Genomic DNA, 16,914 nt, shown 5'->3' with positions numbered 1-16,914 from the left:
GAATGGATTAGGCAGCAGGCTACCTGCCCAGACCCTGAAGCACCTATGGAGCAGCCAGAGGCTTAGTGGCTGCCACTCACACTGCACATGCCTTGCATCTCTTTTTTGCCTGTTTCCTGTTTTTATTACTTCCCTGAATTTTGGCCAGGGCACCAAACCCGTCTCTGGGGCCAAGGTGATGCCAGGCACCTGTCTCTGACAGCTACTGGTGTTCTTTTGGGTCAGTGGTCAGCCCCCCAGTGTCCCTGTTGGCTGCCCTAATCTCTGTAGGGCTCCCAGCTTCTTGCAGTTCAGTACCTATTCTGGGTGGGGGTGGGAAGGGAGAGTCACAATTAGATAAGTGTGTATACCTAGGACAGTAGGCATCTAGGATCGTGGAGTTTACCTGTTTGGGTAGCAAGGAAGGGACAACAGGCAAATAGGAAAGGTGTTTCTAGTGGAAGAACATGCAAGGGATGAACCTGGTATGAAACCTGATATGGTAAAGAAACTGGTATGACAGGTTCATTGGGTTACAGTGAAGCTGGAGCAGTCTTTAAGGCCCAGGGTTCTCAAACTCCAGGGAAAATTCAGGCAATGGGGAGTCACTGAGTATTTTTAAGCTGCAAAGTGATCTGGATATTTTGTGGTTAGAGAGATCCCCCTGCGGCTACCAGGATGATCTTTGGGTTGGAGAAAGAGGCTGGCACCAGTTCTCTGTGGTAGCATTGACAGGGAAGTGAGATCCCAGAGGGCAAAGTGGCTAGCACTCTTTTCAAGGACAGTGGGGTAGGTGCTTAAGCTGAACCCTGGCTGGGTCTTGTGAATTCACCTTGAGAAAAGCACTTGTTCTCAGCACTGCAAGGCCCCATTAGCTGACTTCCCCGACGCAGCTTGCCTGCTCCCCTCCCGCAGACCAAGCAGATGAGGAGGGAGGAAAGGGCACCCTATCCAAAATCAGGGCTGCTGTCCAAAGTCTAGGCTACCTGAGAGATGTCAGCCTGGAGGCAGTCAACAGCTTGGCCGCATGATGGCAGCAGAGAACCAACTGTTGACTACTGCAGACCCACTCCCTGCTCCCAAACAGGTGACCAGGGAAGGCCCTTGAAATTTATTCCCAATCCCTAGAAGTCTCTCCCAATATCCCGAGCCAGGATGGAGGTCCCAAGAACCCATACCTCAGTGCCAGGCAGGGAACGTTTTATTTCAGTTTTGTCCCACTTGGCTACCTTTTAGACATGTTGACTGTGGAATATAGGAATGGTGCCATAATTTCTGAAGGTGTCTATTCATTTCCGGGCAATTCAGGTTAGAGAAGGGAGTGCCTTTTATGTTGCCTCAGGTGCAGTATCCTTCCAGCACTGGGTGTGGCCACCCTATGCTCTTCCCCACCTCCCCCCAGTTGCTCCAGGAGCTCCAGCCTGGAGGGGTTAGGGGAGTCCCGAATTAGGAATCGGTGAAGGGGGGGCGTCAGTTATTCAGAGTGAACTGTCCTGGGGTAGGTGTAGCACAGGGTATATGGCACCCACAAAATGGACTTGGCACCACCCAGATCAGGTAGGCTTCCTGGAGGAGATGCCACGTACGTTGCAAGAGAAGGAAGGGGAAAAGGTGTTCTTGGAATGAGGAACTAGGAGTATAGGCTGGAGGTGAGTGGAGGAGGTTCTTGTAGGGCCAGGCTGAATCTTGTTGGGCTGTCTCCTCTCCTCACCCGCACTCCTTACCCTACAAATCTCTGGGACTCACAGTTCACAGGTCACTCAGAACTCAACCTAGGGTCACTCTGTGAAGCTTTCCCTCTCTCCATGGCCCAGGCCCACCTGGCTGAGGGGGATATCAGGCTAAAGATGTCCCCCAGGACACTCCAGTGTTGGGGGGTGTAGTTCCCAAAGAGCAGATGCTGAGAGATGGCAAGAGGAGACCTGGGTTGACTCCCCTACTCCCACCCTGCACAAATCACAGCCTGGAGAGAGAACTCTGGGCAACCACCTCATTTCAGAGACTGAAAGCCTGAGGCCCAGCAAGGCTAACAGAACAGGTTAGAGGTGCCCTGAAAGCCAAAGCCAATGTCTCCTGCATATCAGGGAGGTGCTGGAACAGAACCAGGAAGCAAGGCCAGCTTGTGTTCTGTTGACCCCATCCCTGCAGCTGCCACCTACTGAGGCAGTGGTAGACAGACCAGAGCTAGGGCTGGGCCTCCATGTAAGTTGCTTCTCCTCTGACTCTAAGATCCAGCCAACAGGGTGGGCCCCATCTTATAACTCCCACTGCCCTGGGCAGGCCGGATGCAAGGCAGTAGCCTCTGACCGCCATCCTGTCGCAGTCAGCCCAGAGCAGGTCCACAGAGGGATAGTCCCAGAAGGGAATGGCAACCCACTCCAGTATACTTGCCTGGAGAATCCCACAGACAGAGAAGCCTGGCGGGCGACAGTCATAAAGAGTCAGACACGACTGAATAACACTTTCAAAGAGGGTAGTGCCACTCCTGGGGTCTCCTCACACCTCCCCTCTGGTTCTCCACACATTTCTGGCTTCTGGTCCCCACAAAAAGGGTTCCCTGGGCCCTGACCAGGAACGAGTGTCTGAGGATGTTGCTGTATCCTGGAGCCGAGAGAAGAAGATACCAAATGGTCCTCAAACGCGCTGGGGCAACCCCTCCCATTTCCGCCCAGTCGATCGTCAGAGGGCGGGACAGGACAGCTCAGATCTACTAAACGTCTCTCCGGGCCACTCTACACCCACTCACTCACAAGCCACTGAGAAAAAAGGGCCCAAGCGTAGGTGTAGGACCCAGGCTTCCGAGGACGGGGAAAGTCGGCCAGCCAGCCGACCAGAAGGCCCCGCCCACGGCTCCGCCCCCACGCCCTGGTTCTGTCCGCCGCGCCGGGGTAGCTCCGACAGACTTTGCTCTAATCTCCGGCTGGGAGCGGCAACAAGAGCAACAGGTGAGGCGGCCTCTCTGTCTGCGTGTGTCCGCCCGCGCCAGGCGCTCGGCCGCTGTGGGTAGGAGAGGGCGGTGGGCATCTCAGGAGTCCTGGTGGGGTCAGCTGTCCCGGGGCTCCCACGATCGACCCTCGTGGCGGGTCCCAACCCAGACTTCGAGTCTGCTCCCAGCCAGGCCCGGGTCTGCGGAAACCTCCACGGGGCCCTACCTGGGCCTCGATGGAGCTCCACCCGCCGCTGTTGCAGCCTTTTCTCTTACTGCTGCTGCTGCCGCCGACGCTGCCGGCGGTGCCCGAGACTGGCGGGTCCTGGCAGTGCCCGCGCATCCCGTATGCTGCTTCCCGCGACTTTGCTGTGGAGTACTCGGTGCCCAGCTTCTCCGCCGGCAGTCCGGTACAAGCCATTGCAACCTACGAGGGCGGCAGGGAAGGGAGTGCGGTGTTCGTGGCCACACGCAATCGCCTGCATGTGCTTGGACCTGATCTGCAGCCGGTTGAGAGCCTGGCCACCGGCCCTGTTGGGGCCCCTGGCTGCCAGACGTGTGAGGCCTGTGGCCCAGGCCCCCTTGGCCCGCCAGGAGACACAGATGCACAGGTTCTGGTGTTGGACCCCGCGCTTCCCGCACTGATCAGCTGTGGCTCCAGCCTTCGAGGCCGCTGCTTCTTGCATGAGCTAGAGCCAGGCAGGACAGCCCTGCACCTGGCGCCACCGGTCTGCCTTTTCTCAGAGCACAATCGGCCAGAGGACTGTCCCGACTGTGTAGCCAGCCCTCTAGGCACCCTCGTGACTGTGGTTGAGCAGGGCCAGGCATCCTATTTGTACGTGGCATCGTCACTGGACTCGGCAGTGGCCGCCAGCTTCAGCCCGCTCTCGGTGTCCATCCGGCGGCTCAAGGCCGACGGTTCAGGATTTGCAGCAGGCTTCGCAGCGCTCTCGGTGCTGCCCGAGCACCTCGATTCCTACCGCATCGAGTATGTGTACAGTTTCCACGCCGGAGCCTTCGTCTATTTCCTGATGGTACAGCCCACCGACGTGGCAGCTGCTCCTGGCGCCTTGCACACGCGCCTGGCACGGCTCAGTGCTGTCGAGACCGACCTGGGCGATTACCGAGAGCTGGTCCTTGACTGCCATTTTGCCCCTAAACGCCGGCGACGCGCGGCCCATGAGGGTGGGCAGCCCTACCCGGTGCTGCGGGCAGCCCACGCTGCTCCAGTGGGCGGCCACCTAGCCGCTGAGCTGAGCATCCCTGAGGGGCAGGAAGTGCTCTTCGGGGTCTTCTCAGCTAGCAAAGACAGCCGCCCAGGTGCGGGTCCCAGTTCTGTGGTCTGCGCGTTCCCGGTCCACCTGCTGGACACTCTCATCGAGCAGGGCGTAGAGCGCTGCTGTGAGCCTCCTGTCCCTCCTGGCCTCCGGCGAGGCCTGGACTTCTTCCAGTTGCCCAGTTTTTGCCCAGATGCGGTAAGCAGAAGGAAGCAGCTCTCACTTGTGAGCAGTGTGTGTTCACTTCCCATCCACAGCTGAGAGAGTCTAGGAGGGGGAAGGCAGGTGGGGAGAAGCTTTCTCTTCCACCCAGTTTCTTAGGGGGAGTCAGTCAAATGGCATACTGAAATCTCATCTGGCCAGGCTAGATCCTGTTGCTAAACCCTTTTCCTGTTTCACCCTCTCACTTACCATGGCCTCTTGCTTTTTTGGGTAATTTCCCTGGTTATGGGAAAATTGGATTGCATCATAACTATCTCTCTGCCAGGCATACTTCCAAACTCTGGGTACAATGGTGGTTGTCCCTTTCTACCTGCCCCCAGTTTATACACCTAGGGACACACACAAAAAGCAGCCCTTCACCCCCGATCCACAGGCAGATACTCACAAATTCACCCAGACTCACATCTACTCACCAACACAGTTTCACTTTCCCTGTGGGAGCGCTTGTTTTGCTCTGCTTTCCCAAGAGGGTGGGGCAGGAGTTGTCAGAGAATGCCCCCCTCCACCCCTGTTCCATAGATCTTTCTGGGCCTTGAAAGTTGGGTGCTTGTCCGGGAGCCTGCCTGCCCTAGGCTTTATGGACCCACTCATCACTGATTGCTCTCAGTGGGGTGACTGGGAGAGGAATCAGGACATAGTGGGAAGGCGGCCTGGCTCTAGTGGATTCCAGGAGACTCACCCCGGTCTTGTGCAAGCACCTATAAACATCTGCTTATGAGTAAAGGCCTAGGAGGGGCTGGCTGGATTGGTTCATCATGCAGGAGTCCCAGGCTTTCTTTCACCATAGTTGGGGCCCTTCTCATCCCAGGAAGGAGGTCTCCCAGCCTAGGCTGAACAAGGTGCTCCTCCCGGCAGACCCTGTGCAGGTTCCCTTCAGCCATGGTGTTAGGGAGCTGGAATAGAGACGAAGAGGATGGTCCTTGAAATGCTTTTTCCCTGAGGACAAACCTAAAACTGACTTCTTGAGGCCACTGAAACAGTCCCACCCTACTTACAAGAGATTAAACCAAGGAAAATGGGTGAATGAATGAAGGAATGGCCTTGGACAAGTAGCCTTTCAGGGAACTAACCCATAGTCACTGGTCTCAGAGTCGTTATCTGCCCTGTGGCTCTGGCCTTTCTGTGACATTCTTCACTGTCTCCTTTTGCTCTGATTGATGTCCCAGTGACAGGAGGAGAGTTTACACACAACGAAGAGGGGGAGATCTTCAGCCTCCTCCTTCAGCTGACGCCATCTGGGTTGAGGAGGCCCTAGGGGTGGGAATCCCTAGTCTGGGCATAGGGAACCCTCACTGCCCTCCTCTCCTTCTCTCTGGGGAATCGGGACCTCTCTCTGACTTGGCTAGGGGTCAGGAGATCAGAAGACACCCGGCCCCACTTGGCAGTACAAGGCTCGAAAGGGCTAATCTCCAGCCCTGCCCACAGTCTGGCCAGGCCCCCAAGCAGTGTGTGAACCAGCCTGTCCCATGTTTGTCCAGTGACTGGGCACACAGCCTCTAGGAGGAAAGCCACTCTGTGTTCCTTGTGGCTGCCCTCAAGAAGCCTGAGGGCCTCAGAGCTGGTCCCTGCCCTCCATGGGTTCAGGTGGGGTTTGAGTCTGGTGGAGTCACCCTCCTCTATGGGGTACTGGACACTTCAGTGATTTCAGGAGGCTGGGGTCCCCAGAAAAGCCTAGGAATCCATAGCCAAGGCCCTGGAGCCCAGGGGCGCACAGACAGGGTAGGGCCTCTGACTAGGGTAGGGCCTCTTTTCCAGTGCACAGCCCCACCTGTCCCTGAGTCATACAGAAAACACCTGGCTGGCTTCCCGCTAGGATCAGGACTTTTACTCACCTCCAGTTAGGACAGACTTCTAGTCCCCACCCACCCATGCTATAGATCCAGTGTGTGGAGTTTCAGGGCCCAGCTCTATGCTGAGGTCTTGCTCTAAGACTTACAATCAGTGCTGAGGTCTCAGGACTGGGTTAAGCACACATTGTCAGACAGGGGCCTCCTATCAGGAGGAGGACCCTTAGGGCTGGCAAGGGAGGGTCCCAAGCTACGAGGGCTACAGAGCCTTGCCTGTACCTTGCATCCAGCTCCAATACTCTTGCATCCATACCTTCACTTCTGGTTTCCCAGAAGCTTCCACAACCCTGACCTGGGGCACTGGGTGTCCCCCAGACACCTTCCTGCTAAAAACAGGAGAGAAATTAGTGTCTCCTGGCACCCAGGCCTTCAGGCCCTGGTTTATCCCTCCTGTACCTCGAAGGAGATACAGGTGGCGGCTGGAGGTGCCGGAAGATCTTTGGCGTCTCAGGGAGAAGGACCATGTTACCAAGCCCATGCCGCCCAATTAATCTCAGAGTTCAGCTCCTTAAGCAGGTGGAGACTTTGAAGCCTTAAGAGGTGACAGGGTTTGTTGAAATATGGGGCAGGACCAGCAGGGGGCAGGAGAGGACTCTGGTCAGGAACTCAAGACTGTCAACCCGGCTCCTCTCCTGGGAGGGAACAAGGCCTTTGACAGGTGGGCAGACCTTTCTGAGCCCGTTTCCTTATCTGTAAAATAGGAGTGATAAGAGAAGCCAACTCCACAGCGTGGTAGTGAGAACAGAGTGGGGTTGTCTCTGGAAGGCTCCATAACACATTATCAGAATGGCTGTGGCAGGGAAGGGCCAGGCTCTGGGCGGGGGAGCCAGCCTTCTGGCCTTGGCCTTCTTCCCTGGCCTGGCTGCATCTGAAAGCCGCATGATGGAAGGTGGGATGCCTGGCAGGTCTGGGTCCTTCTCCAGCCAGGCCAGGTGAGAAGTGGGAGTTTAGGCCACTGTGGTCCCTGACAGAGGCCCGAAGGGTTCAGCACATGGAGATGAGCCCTGATTCCTTCTTTGACTTTCCCTAGCCTGGTCTGGGGGTCTCCAGCCCCAATATCAGCTGCCGCCACTTCCCTCTGCTCGTCAGCAGCAGCCTCTTACGGGTGGACCTATTCAACGGGCTGTTGGGACCAGTGGAGGTCACAGCACTGTACGTGACGCGCCTCGACAACGTCACAGTGGCCCACATGGGCACAGCCGATGGGCGCATCCTGCAGGTGAGTCCTTCGTCTCCGCGGCCCCTCGTCCCTGGATCCCTGTCCCCGTTTTGCTCATGGCCAACCTGTCCCAGGTGGAGCTGGCCAGGTCTCTCAACTACTTGCTGTACGTGTCCAACTTCTCACTGGGCAGCAATGGGCAGCCCGTGCATCGGGGTGTCAGACGCCTTGGGGACCACCTGCTCTTTGCCTCTGGGGACCAGGTAAGGTGGACAGGGTAGGGCCTGGGGCTGGGCTGTTGGGAGCACAGAGTCCCGCTGGAATCCAGGGAGGCGCTGACACACAGGTCTCACCACCCTGATTTACAGTGGAACCAGGAGCTATAGGGGGCTTAGCCTCCCCCTTCAGCCACCCCTGAGATACCTGTCTGTTCCAGGTCTTCCAGGTACCGATCCGGGGCCCTGGCTGTCGCCACTTCCTCACCTGTGGGCGCTGCCTGCGGGCACAGCGTTTCATGGGCTGTGGATGGTGTGGGGGCATGTGTGGCCGGCAGAAGGAGTGTCCTGGCTCCTGGCAACAGGACTATTGCCCACCCGAGCTTACTGAGGTATGGCTTGCCTGGCAGGGCACAGTTAAGGGATGGGACCTGCTGGGCCTGGGGTGGGAGTCAGCAGGTCTTAACCATGATCTTCCTCAGGTCTGGGATGTCCTAAGTAGCTACAAAGAGGGCACATTCAAAGACTTTGAGACAGAATAGTGTTGAATGGGGACTAGCATGTGAGCTAGAGCAGGGGTCCCCAACCTCCGGGCTGCCGATCAGTACCTCCTGTTGGATCAGCTGCAGCATTAGATTATAAACAAAGTACACAATAAATACAATGTGCTTGAATCATCCCAAAACCATCTCTCCTCTTCCTGGTCCATGGAAAACTGTCTCCCGTGAAACCAGTCCCTGGTGCCAAAAAGGCTGGGGACTGCTGACCTAGAGTGAAGGGATTCCCAGGTGGCACTAGCGGTAAGGAACCCACCTGCCAATGCAAGAGCTGGGGGTTCAGTCCCTGGGTCGGGAAGAGCCCCTGTAGGAGAGCGTGGCAACCCACTCTAATATTCTTGCCTGGAGAATCCCATGGACAGAGGAGCCTGGTAGGCTATAGTCCATAGGGTCACACAGAGTCAGACGTGACCGAAGCGACTTAGCATCCAGCACACAGCATGACCTAGGGTGACTGGAGTGTGTGGCAGGCAAGGAGTATGGCAGAAAACTTAGGGGGAAGCAGACAGGCCTGAGAGTCCTGACCGACAGAGGGACTCAGGCTATGTTCTCCTCCCCCTTTCAGTTCTATCCCCGCAGTGGACCCCTAAGGGGCAGCACAAGACTGACCCTATGTGGCACCAACTTTTACCTGTACCCTCCTGGTCTGGTGCCTGAAGGCACCCATCAGGTCACTGTGGGTCGAAGTCCCTGCCGACTGTTACCTAAAGGCAACTCAGACCTCAGGTATGACTGGTCCCTGCTGTTTCTGTCCCTGATGCGGGTAAACCAAGCAGCCCCTTTGCTGTGAGATCCTGTCCTCAGCTTGCATGAGGCAAGCTGCGGTGGCTCTGCTTGTTTTGTGTCTGGGGTGACACCTCTATTCCTTTCTGAGCCTGCATGTGCCTTACCTGTCTGTTGAGTTATGGCCAAACTAGTCCCTGCACCGACAGTTCCTGTTGACCCGGGATTGAGGCATGGGTAGATAGATGATATCTTTAAGCTCAGAGGAGACCTGTGATTTGTGGTGGGCAGGCCAGTAGGCCTGTGTGACCCACCACCCTGGCCAACCTTGAGTTCCCTTGATGTCCCAGCCGACTGCCCCGGAAGGACTTCATAGAGGATTTTGAGTGTGAGCTGGAGCCCTTGAGCACGCAGGTAGCTGGGCCTGCAAACGTCAGCCTCACTGTGACCAATATGCCACTGGGCAGGCACTTCCGGGTAGATGGCACCTCCATGCTAGGAGGCTTCTCTTTCATGGTGAGGTTGCCTTGCCTTGTCTGTGTCCTTGGGCAGGTGGGCAGTTCGGGCAGGGAAGTGTTTGGAGGGGAGGGCCTCCTATTCCAAGCTAAGCCACCTCCATGCCTTCTTAGGAACCAGTGCTGACAGCAGTCCGACCCTTCTTTGGCCCTCGGGCAGGAGGTACCTGCCTCACCCTTGAAGGCCGAGGCCTGTCTATTGGCACCAGCCAAGCTGTGCTGGTCAATGGGACTGAGTGCCCACTGAAACAGTAAGAGCCAGTGGGAAGGGGGATGGGAGGCGACAGGGTCCCACATAGGGGAACCCTCACCAGGTTAGGGCTTGGATCCCCGACAGGGTAGGGGAGGAGGGCTCAGTCACTCAGTGGAGGGAATGGTCCAGGAAGAAGTGTCTGTTGCTCCCTCCAGCCCAGAGGTGGTTTGGGGATGGTGAGAGAGCCCATTATAGTGTCCATTGGCTGCAGCCAGCGCTATGGGGCCCCTGCTCCTCCCTGACTTCTTGGAGGCTTTACTGGGACCACCTTGTCTTCAAACAGACCGTGGAGTTTGGGCAGATCGGGGATATGACCAGTAGAGGAACTGGGAGGGGTCTATTGGGCCCTGGAGGAGCTGGGCCTGGCCATCACTTGGAAGGTGCCCCTGAGCCCAATCCCCGTGTTCTGCAGGGTCAGCGAGGGGCAGCTTTTATGCACCACGCCCCCTGGGGCCGCAACGGCCAGCGTTCCCATTCGCCTGCAGGTAGGGGGCGCCGAGGTGCCTGGCTCTTGGAACTTCCACTACCAGGAAGACCCCATTGTCCTGAGCATCAGCCCCAAATGCGGCTATACGTAAGTGTCACCTCCTCGCCCATTCTGGTCCCTGAAGGATGAGGGATCCAGCCTCGGAGAGCACCCCGAGGCCAGCACCCCGCTCTCCTCCGCAGTGGCTCCCACGTCACCATCCGTGGCCAGCACCTGACTTCAGCATGGCACCTCACGCTGTCATTCCATGACGGGGTCAGGGCAGTGGAGAACAGGGTGAGTGGGCGCTGGCAGCTGCTGAGCGGGCACTCGCCAGGAGGGAGGAAGGCCACACCAGTCCCCTGAGTTCAGCTCCAGCCCATGCTGGGTTCAGGGGGCCGGGGTGGCTGAAGGTAGGATACCGGGGCTTACCGCTCTCACCTGGGCCCTGCAGTGTGAGGGGCAGCTCCCAGAGCAACACAGGTGCCGCCTGCCCGAATATGTGGTCCGAGGCCGCCGAGGGTGGGTGACAGGGAACCTGAGTGTGCGTGGGGATGGAGCTCCTGGCTACACACTGCCTGGCTTTCGCTTCCTGCCTCCACCCCACCCACCCAGCAAGGACCTGGCCCCCCTGAAGCCTGAGGAGCATGCCATCAAGTTTGAGGTAGGTGTGGGGGATGAGGGGTGAGGACAGTGGAGGGGGTAGGGCTGCAGCCTCGCCGAAGGAGCAGGGTGGGGGGGCACTGGCCAGCCCCCGTGACTGTCTCTGCAGTACATCGGGCTGGGCACTGTGGCCGACTGCGTGGCTGTGAATGTGACTGTGAGTGGCAAGAGCTGCCAGCACGAGCTGCGGGGGGATGTGGTAGTCTGCCCCCTGCCCCCCTCCCTGCAGCTTGGCAAGGACGGTGCTCCACTGCAGGTAGGCAGCTCTGTTGGCCCTCCTCAGGAGACACAGGTGGGTGGGGCAGTCTACAGGCTGGGCCTGAGCTGCCACCTAATGCCCCCCAGGTCTGCGTGGATGGTGGGTGCTACACCCTGGGCAAGGTAGTGCGGCCAGGTCTGGAAGGGGTCCCCCAGAGCACGCTCCTCGGTGTCCTCCTGGCTCTGCTCCTGCTTGTGGCTGTGCTGGCGGCCATATTGGTTTTCAGTTACCACCGGAGGAAGCAGCTAGGTGAGCCCTCCACTGCCATCCTGACCCAACCCTTACCCCCAAACTATGACGTCTCCAAGCCGCTATATCCTCTCTCTGTCCAGGCCTTGGGGGTCTGCCCACACCTCCTGGGTCTGGGTCAGCCTCTAGGACCTTGGAGTGGCTGGCTACTAGCAGGCATTTGTCCACAGTTCTTTCTTCGAACCTGGAAGACTTGGCCTCCCTGGACCGGACCCCTGGAGCCATGCCTCTGCCTCTGCTCCGCTCAGGCTCTGACTACAGAAACGGCCTTGGTGAGATGCTGGAGGTGCTAGGTGGGACCATACTGTCTGCTCCACCAGCCCCTCATTCCTTCTCTTCCTCCACAGCCCCTCCTATCACTGGCCAGGATTCCTCCACTCAGGTCCACAGAATATCCTCCTCAGACAGCGGGGATGGGTCCCGTGTCCCATTGCTGCGGAAAGGATCCATCCAGCTTGGGGACCTGGACTCTGTGCTCCTGGCTGAGGTCAAGGATGTACTGATTCCCCATGAAAGGGTGGTCACCCATGCTGACCGAGTCATTGGCAAAGGTATGGGTGCCAGACCGGGTGGAATGGGGGAGAGATGGAGTCCTGAGATGACATGGGCTTGAGGAACAGTCAGGCAGGACTCTGAGCCTCCATTTGCTCATCTGTGAAATAGGAACTCTGTCTTCAGTGGGTTCTGGTGCAGATTAAGTGGGTATGGGAGGGCTGCAGGCTCTGCCATCATGAGTTGGAGTTCTGAGGTCTGGTTGCCAGTGGGTGGGAGTGGTGTGTGCTCTGGGCCCTGGGGCCCCTCTCATCATCTCTCCCTCATCAGGCCATTTTGGAGTTGTCTACCATGGAGAATACATAGACGAGGCCCAGAATCAAATCCACTGTGCCATCAAGTCACTGAGTCGTAAGTGGAACAGAGGCTGGGAGGATCCTTGTCCCTGCTGTGCTACCGCTCGGCTCCGTGACCCTGAGCGGGAGACTTTTGTTTCCTCCCTTTCCCCATCTGAGCCTTATCAAGGGGTTCCCCGCCCTGGGCCTGACTCCAGCCTCCCTGCAGGCATCACAGAGGTGCAGGAGGTGGAGGCCTTCCTGCGCGAGGGGCTGCTCATGCGCCGTCTGCACCACCCGAACGTGCTGGCTCTCATTGGCATTGTGCTGCCCCCGGAAGGGCTGCCCCGCGTGCTGCTGCCCTACATGCGCCATGGAGACCTGCTGCAGTTCATCCGCTCACCCCAGCGGGTCAGTCAGTGCTTAGCTGACCCTGGGTTCTCGGGGGTGGATAGGTGGGGGCGGGGGTGGGGCTTGGGCAGCAGCTGGGCATGGAGCTGCTCTGCCCTCACCTATTGGCCCACCTGTGCTCCCCACCCAACCCCAGAATCCCACAGTAAAGGACCTCATCAGCTTCGGCCTGCAGGTGGCCCACGGCATGGAGTACCTGGCTGAGCAGAAGTTTGTGCACAGGGATCTGGCTGCTCGGAACTGCATGTGAGTGGCCAGAGAGAAGCCAGGGGGCGGAGCGCCGGGGCAGGCACCTGAAGGCGCCCCCAGGGAAGGCCCGCGCTCCATTCCTTGCTCTATAGCCCTGGACATGTCCTTCTCTTTCTGGCCCTCCATTTTTCTGTCTGCCCAGTGCAGGCTTGGGTTGGACGCTGTGGCTCAGAAACCCTGTGAGGGCCTGAGATAGATGGGTTCGGGCCTGGTGGGGACCAGTGCTGAGTGCGATCCTCCCCTCCCAGGCTGGATGAGTCATTCACGGTCAAGGTGGCTGACTTTGGTCTTGCCCGTGATGTCCTGGACAAGGAATACTACAGTGTCCAACAGCACCGCCACGCTCGCCTGCCTGTCAAGTGGATGGCGCTGGAGAGCCTGCAGACCTACAGATTCACCACCAAGTCCGATGTGGTGAGGCCCCATCTGCCCCAGAGTCCACCCAGCCTCAGACAACACTCGGCCTTGCCCATTCAACTCTGGATGTTGATGAACCCAGGGAACCCTGTGTTGGGCGGTGCCCGCAGACCATTTGCCCATCTCTGGGCAGGTATCAGGGCAAGAGGTGGCTCTTCACAGGCAATCCAGGCCTTGCTGAGCCCCGACTTTGGGCAGGCTCAGGGGTGGTGGGTGGGGACAGAGCGAAGATGCTTGTGAGGTATAGAAGAACAATTCCGATTTGGGGTTGGAGCCCCTCATTTCCAGCTAGCAGGCTCTGGGAGGGAGCAGACCTGGAGGGGTCCACCTGTCCCCAGATTTGAGCTGAGAGTTGAGTCCCTTCACCTGTCCCCTCCCACAGTGGTCGTATGGTGTGCTGTTATGGGAGCTGCTGACGCGGGGTGCCCCTCCATACCCCCACATCGACCCTTTTGACCTCACTCACTTCCTGGCCCAGGGTCGGCGCCTGCCCCAGCCTGAGTATTGCCCAGATTCTCTGTGAGTATATGGACATGGTGATGGGGAGGGAGCTGGGACCTAGAGACAAGAAGGGAAGGAGGGGGCTGGAGACAGAGTTCTTGCCTGGCTTTCTGACTCATTCTCAGGTTGACCTAGAAAGGGACCCTCTCTGGGCCTCAGTTTCCTCATCTGCGGACTGGTTCCACCAGCATCAGGGCTTGGTGCTAGAAGGAGATCATGGTTGCCATGGTAACAGCATTCCTAATCATTGGTTGAGGCCAGTGATTTCATCTCCCAGCACTCCTCTCCCCACAATCCCCAGCAAGGGGTGCTGTTTTCCATTGCTTCCACTTACTTAACCTCAAGGAAAGGTTCCATTAGCTCCCATACTAAGCCCCCTCCACATCTCCAGATCAGAAATTGTTTTTCATTGGATATAGTTTCATATTCCCTGTTCCCAGAGGCATGGCGGCAGCTGTGTTTCATCAGTGCCTGTCCGGTGGTTCAGCTTCATGAGCAGCACGCATGCCTTAGCCATGCTCAGGTCTTTGAGGTTAGAACAGGAAGAACCAGGTCACAGGTAAAGGTGGCTAATGATTCCTGTCTCACTCAGCTTGTGTTCCAGAAGGGTATGAGTAACCCTTCCTCACAGCCCTGCCTGCCTTGCTTTTACTTTTCATTATTTATTTCAGTGATGCATCTGCTTCAAAGTCAGGGAAATTAACTTCTGCCTCCGGGTCAGGCTCCCTGAAACAGACTCTGAGATGGAGATTTACATGTATGCAGGTGGTTGATTCCTAGGTTGGGGGCAAGGGAAGCAGGACTAGGTAGGAAAGAAGTAGAGCTGTGATGCAGATGTAAAAGAGGCTGCTGTCCATCCCCCGGGATCTCTGGAGTTGCGGTGGCCCTTCAGAGTTTTCTGAAATTAAGATCCAGGGGCCCGGGTCTTTGCACCGGACATACATCAGTCACTGCTTACAGCTGTCCAGGAGGAAGGCGTGTGAGCCTGGAGGAGGCATTTCTTTTCTGCCTAGGGCAATTCCTAAAGGGCACCTCAGTCAAGAGCCATCAGCAACCACGGGGAGAATGAAGGGGGCCATGCCAGTATCCTCTAAGCCAGGGGAAGTCCCTTGTCTCTGGGCTTCAGTTTCCTCATCTGCAGAGTTAGAGTGATCACAGTACCACCCTCAGAGGTCTGAGAATTATACGAGATTATCATGGGTAGGGCACTTTTAGTATCATTTAGGGCAGGGATGACATTTCCAAGATAAAGGGGCATGTGTTAAGACCCAAAGAAACTGCTTGGGAGCCATAGTGCCAAAGAAAGTGAAAGAAAAGTGAAAGTGTTAGTTGCTCAGTCGTGTCCGACTCTTTGCAACTCCGTGGACTGTAGCCCGCCAGGCTCCTCTGTCCATAAAATTCTCCATGCAAGAATACTGGAGTAGGTTGCCATTCTCTTCTCCAGGGTATCTTTCTGACCCAGGGATCGAACCCAGGTCTCCCCCATTGCAGACAGAATCTTTACCACCTGAGCCACCAGGAAAGCCCATAGGATGCCAGTGAGTTGCTCCACAATCTCAGGGCTTTGAATCCCCATTTCCTCAGACCTGGGCTTCCTTCCTGGAAGACTTGTGATGATAACTGCGATAGCTTATGAGCTGGGCCCTAAGCTCCGAACTTCATAGGAGTCTTCTCACTTTATGCCCCAACAGCTCTGTGATCAGAGAAGGATCCAGAGACACAGAGAGGTTAAGAAACTTGTTGAGGTCACAGAGCTCAGGTCACAGGACACAGGAGTCCAGCCTCTCAACCCCTGAGGCAATTCGGCCTCTGCCAGGGTGGGAAGGCAGGCAGTTATAATAAGAGCTTCCCTGTAATTGGGTGAGGCAAGGCATCAGCCATGTCACCCGCTCTCATCCGCTGTGGCCTGCCAGGGGGCTAAGCGCAAGTGGATAGCCCAGAAGCTCTGGGTGGGGGTGCACCGTGCCCCTAATGTTTTCCTCTCCCTGGTAGGTACACTGTGATGCAGCACTGCTGGGCGGCGGACCCCACGGCACGACCCACCTTCGGAGAGCTAGCAGGGGAAGTGGCACTCATGGTGGCTGCGCTGCGAGGGGATCACTACGTGCAGCTGCCCGTGGCCTACGTGAACATGGGCCCTGGTGCCCCTGACAAGGCAATCATGCCCTTGGAACAGTCACCGTCCCCGACAGTGCACAGGAGCCCAGGGCGGCCCCGGCCCCTCTCAGAGCCACCGAGGCCCACGTGACCTCAGCCCCAGGCAGGCCTTGGGGCTTGGACCTGCATAGCGGTGGCAGTTACCCCAAGCTGCCTCTGGGCTGGCCTCTGCTGTGTCCCAGTCCCTCCACCTTCAGGGGCATAGGAGGACTGCAAGGCATATTGGTCTCTCGCTCCTCAGGAGGAGCCAGTGCGGGGATCCTTGATGCAGTATTTATGAGGTGTCTGCTGTGTGCCTGGCTGCTGGGCACAGGGGACTCAGTGGTGACCACTGGCCCTTAAATCAGTAAATGAACAAATGAATATTTAAGTACACTTTGTGGTAAATGCTATGAAAGGAAAAGACAGGCTGCTCTGAGGGAATGGAGGACAGCCCTAGATAGATGAAGAGGGAGGTAAGGGAGGCCACCCCAGGAGGTGACATTTTTGCTGGGATGTTGTCAGATAGGAAGTGTGCCAGAAATGGTTGAGGGAAGAAGAGAGTTTTGTCAGAGTGAACAGCCCATGCAAAGGCCCTGGGGCTGGAAAGGGGTTGGGTTAGCAAGAAGGCTCCAGAGAACAGGAAGGGCAGGCCAGGCCCACATCTAGAATACAGGCCCCTGGGGACTTTCAGATGGAACCAAGAGGGGTGGGTTGAAAACCCAGACATGCAGCAGCCGCGATGGTTTCTGCTGTTGCCCAGTCCGCCATCCCATTGCCCAGGCCCTAGCCCCACTCCAGGGCTCCCTGCTCCACCGGCACGCTTCCCCTAACTGCCCGCCCCCATGCACTGTTAGGCATGGAGACTTGTCCCCCTCTCTCCCAGTCATGCCAGCATTGCTCTTGCAGCCTTGAGAGAGATGAGCCTGCAGCAAGGCCTCAGCTCCACACTTTCAAGGCACCAGCTTCGAGGTGCAGACGGCTCAGGCTATTTATACTCATCAAGGCCACAGTACAATAGCCACTAGAGGGGCAGCTCCACCGGAGAAGGAGAGCATCTTCC

The 16,914-nt window shown here is 57.4% G+C and overlaps 1 protein-coding gene across 1 annotated transcript; it reads left to right on the top strand.

Annotated features, from left to right (window-relative positions):
* The first annotated feature begins 3,141 nt into the window (after nucleotides 1-3,141).
* MST1R (macrophage stimulating 1 receptor) lies at nucleotides 3,142-15,963 on the top strand. The gene is made up of 20 exons (XM_052641913.1): nucleotides 3,142-4,380; nucleotides 7,282-7,470; nucleotides 7,545-7,673; nucleotides 7,847-8,017; nucleotides 8,748-8,908; nucleotides 9,256-9,421; nucleotides 9,535-9,671; nucleotides 10,086-10,247; nucleotides 10,343-10,436; nucleotides 10,594-10,803; nucleotides 10,912-11,058; nucleotides 11,148-11,310; nucleotides 11,394-11,582; nucleotides 11,658-11,861; nucleotides 12,133-12,213; nucleotides 12,367-12,548; nucleotides 12,685-12,794; nucleotides 13,046-13,211; nucleotides 13,597-13,733; nucleotides 15,708-15,963. Exons 1-20 carry the CDS (start codon nucleotides 3,142-3,144, stop codon nucleotides 15,961-15,963), a joined length of 4,293 nt encoding a protein of 1,430 aa, XP_052497873.1.
* Nucleotides 15,964-16,914: the final 951 nt, after the last annotated feature.

The sequence above is a fragment of the Budorcas taxicolor genome, chromosome 1 (genome assembly GCF_023091745.1).
Source record: "Budorcas taxicolor isolate Tak-1 chromosome 1, Takin1.1, whole genome shotgun sequence".
Lineage (NCBI taxonomy): Eukaryota > Metazoa > Chordata > Mammalia > Artiodactyla > Bovidae > Budorcas > Budorcas taxicolor.
The sequence above is the reverse complement of the archived record's forward strand: the minus strand, read 5'-3'. Positions and strand labels throughout refer to the sequence as shown.

What these genes read in the sequence shown, in the direction of transcription:
- MST1R (XM_052641913.1), top strand. Translation starts at nt 3,142, where the DNA reads ATGGAGCTCCACCCGCCGCTGTTGCAGCCTTTTCTCTTACTGCTGCTG. An exon ending in TAGGAGGCTTCTCTTTCATG is followed by an intron (nt 9,422 to 9,534) that starts GTGAGGTTGCCT and finishes ATGCCTTCTTAG; the next exon opens with GAACCAGTGCTGACAGCAGT. An exon ending in CTGGCTGCTCGGAACTGCAT is followed by an intron (nt 12,795 to 13,045) that starts GTGAGTGGCCAG and finishes CTCCCCTCCCAG; the next exon opens with GCTGGATGAGTCATTCACGG.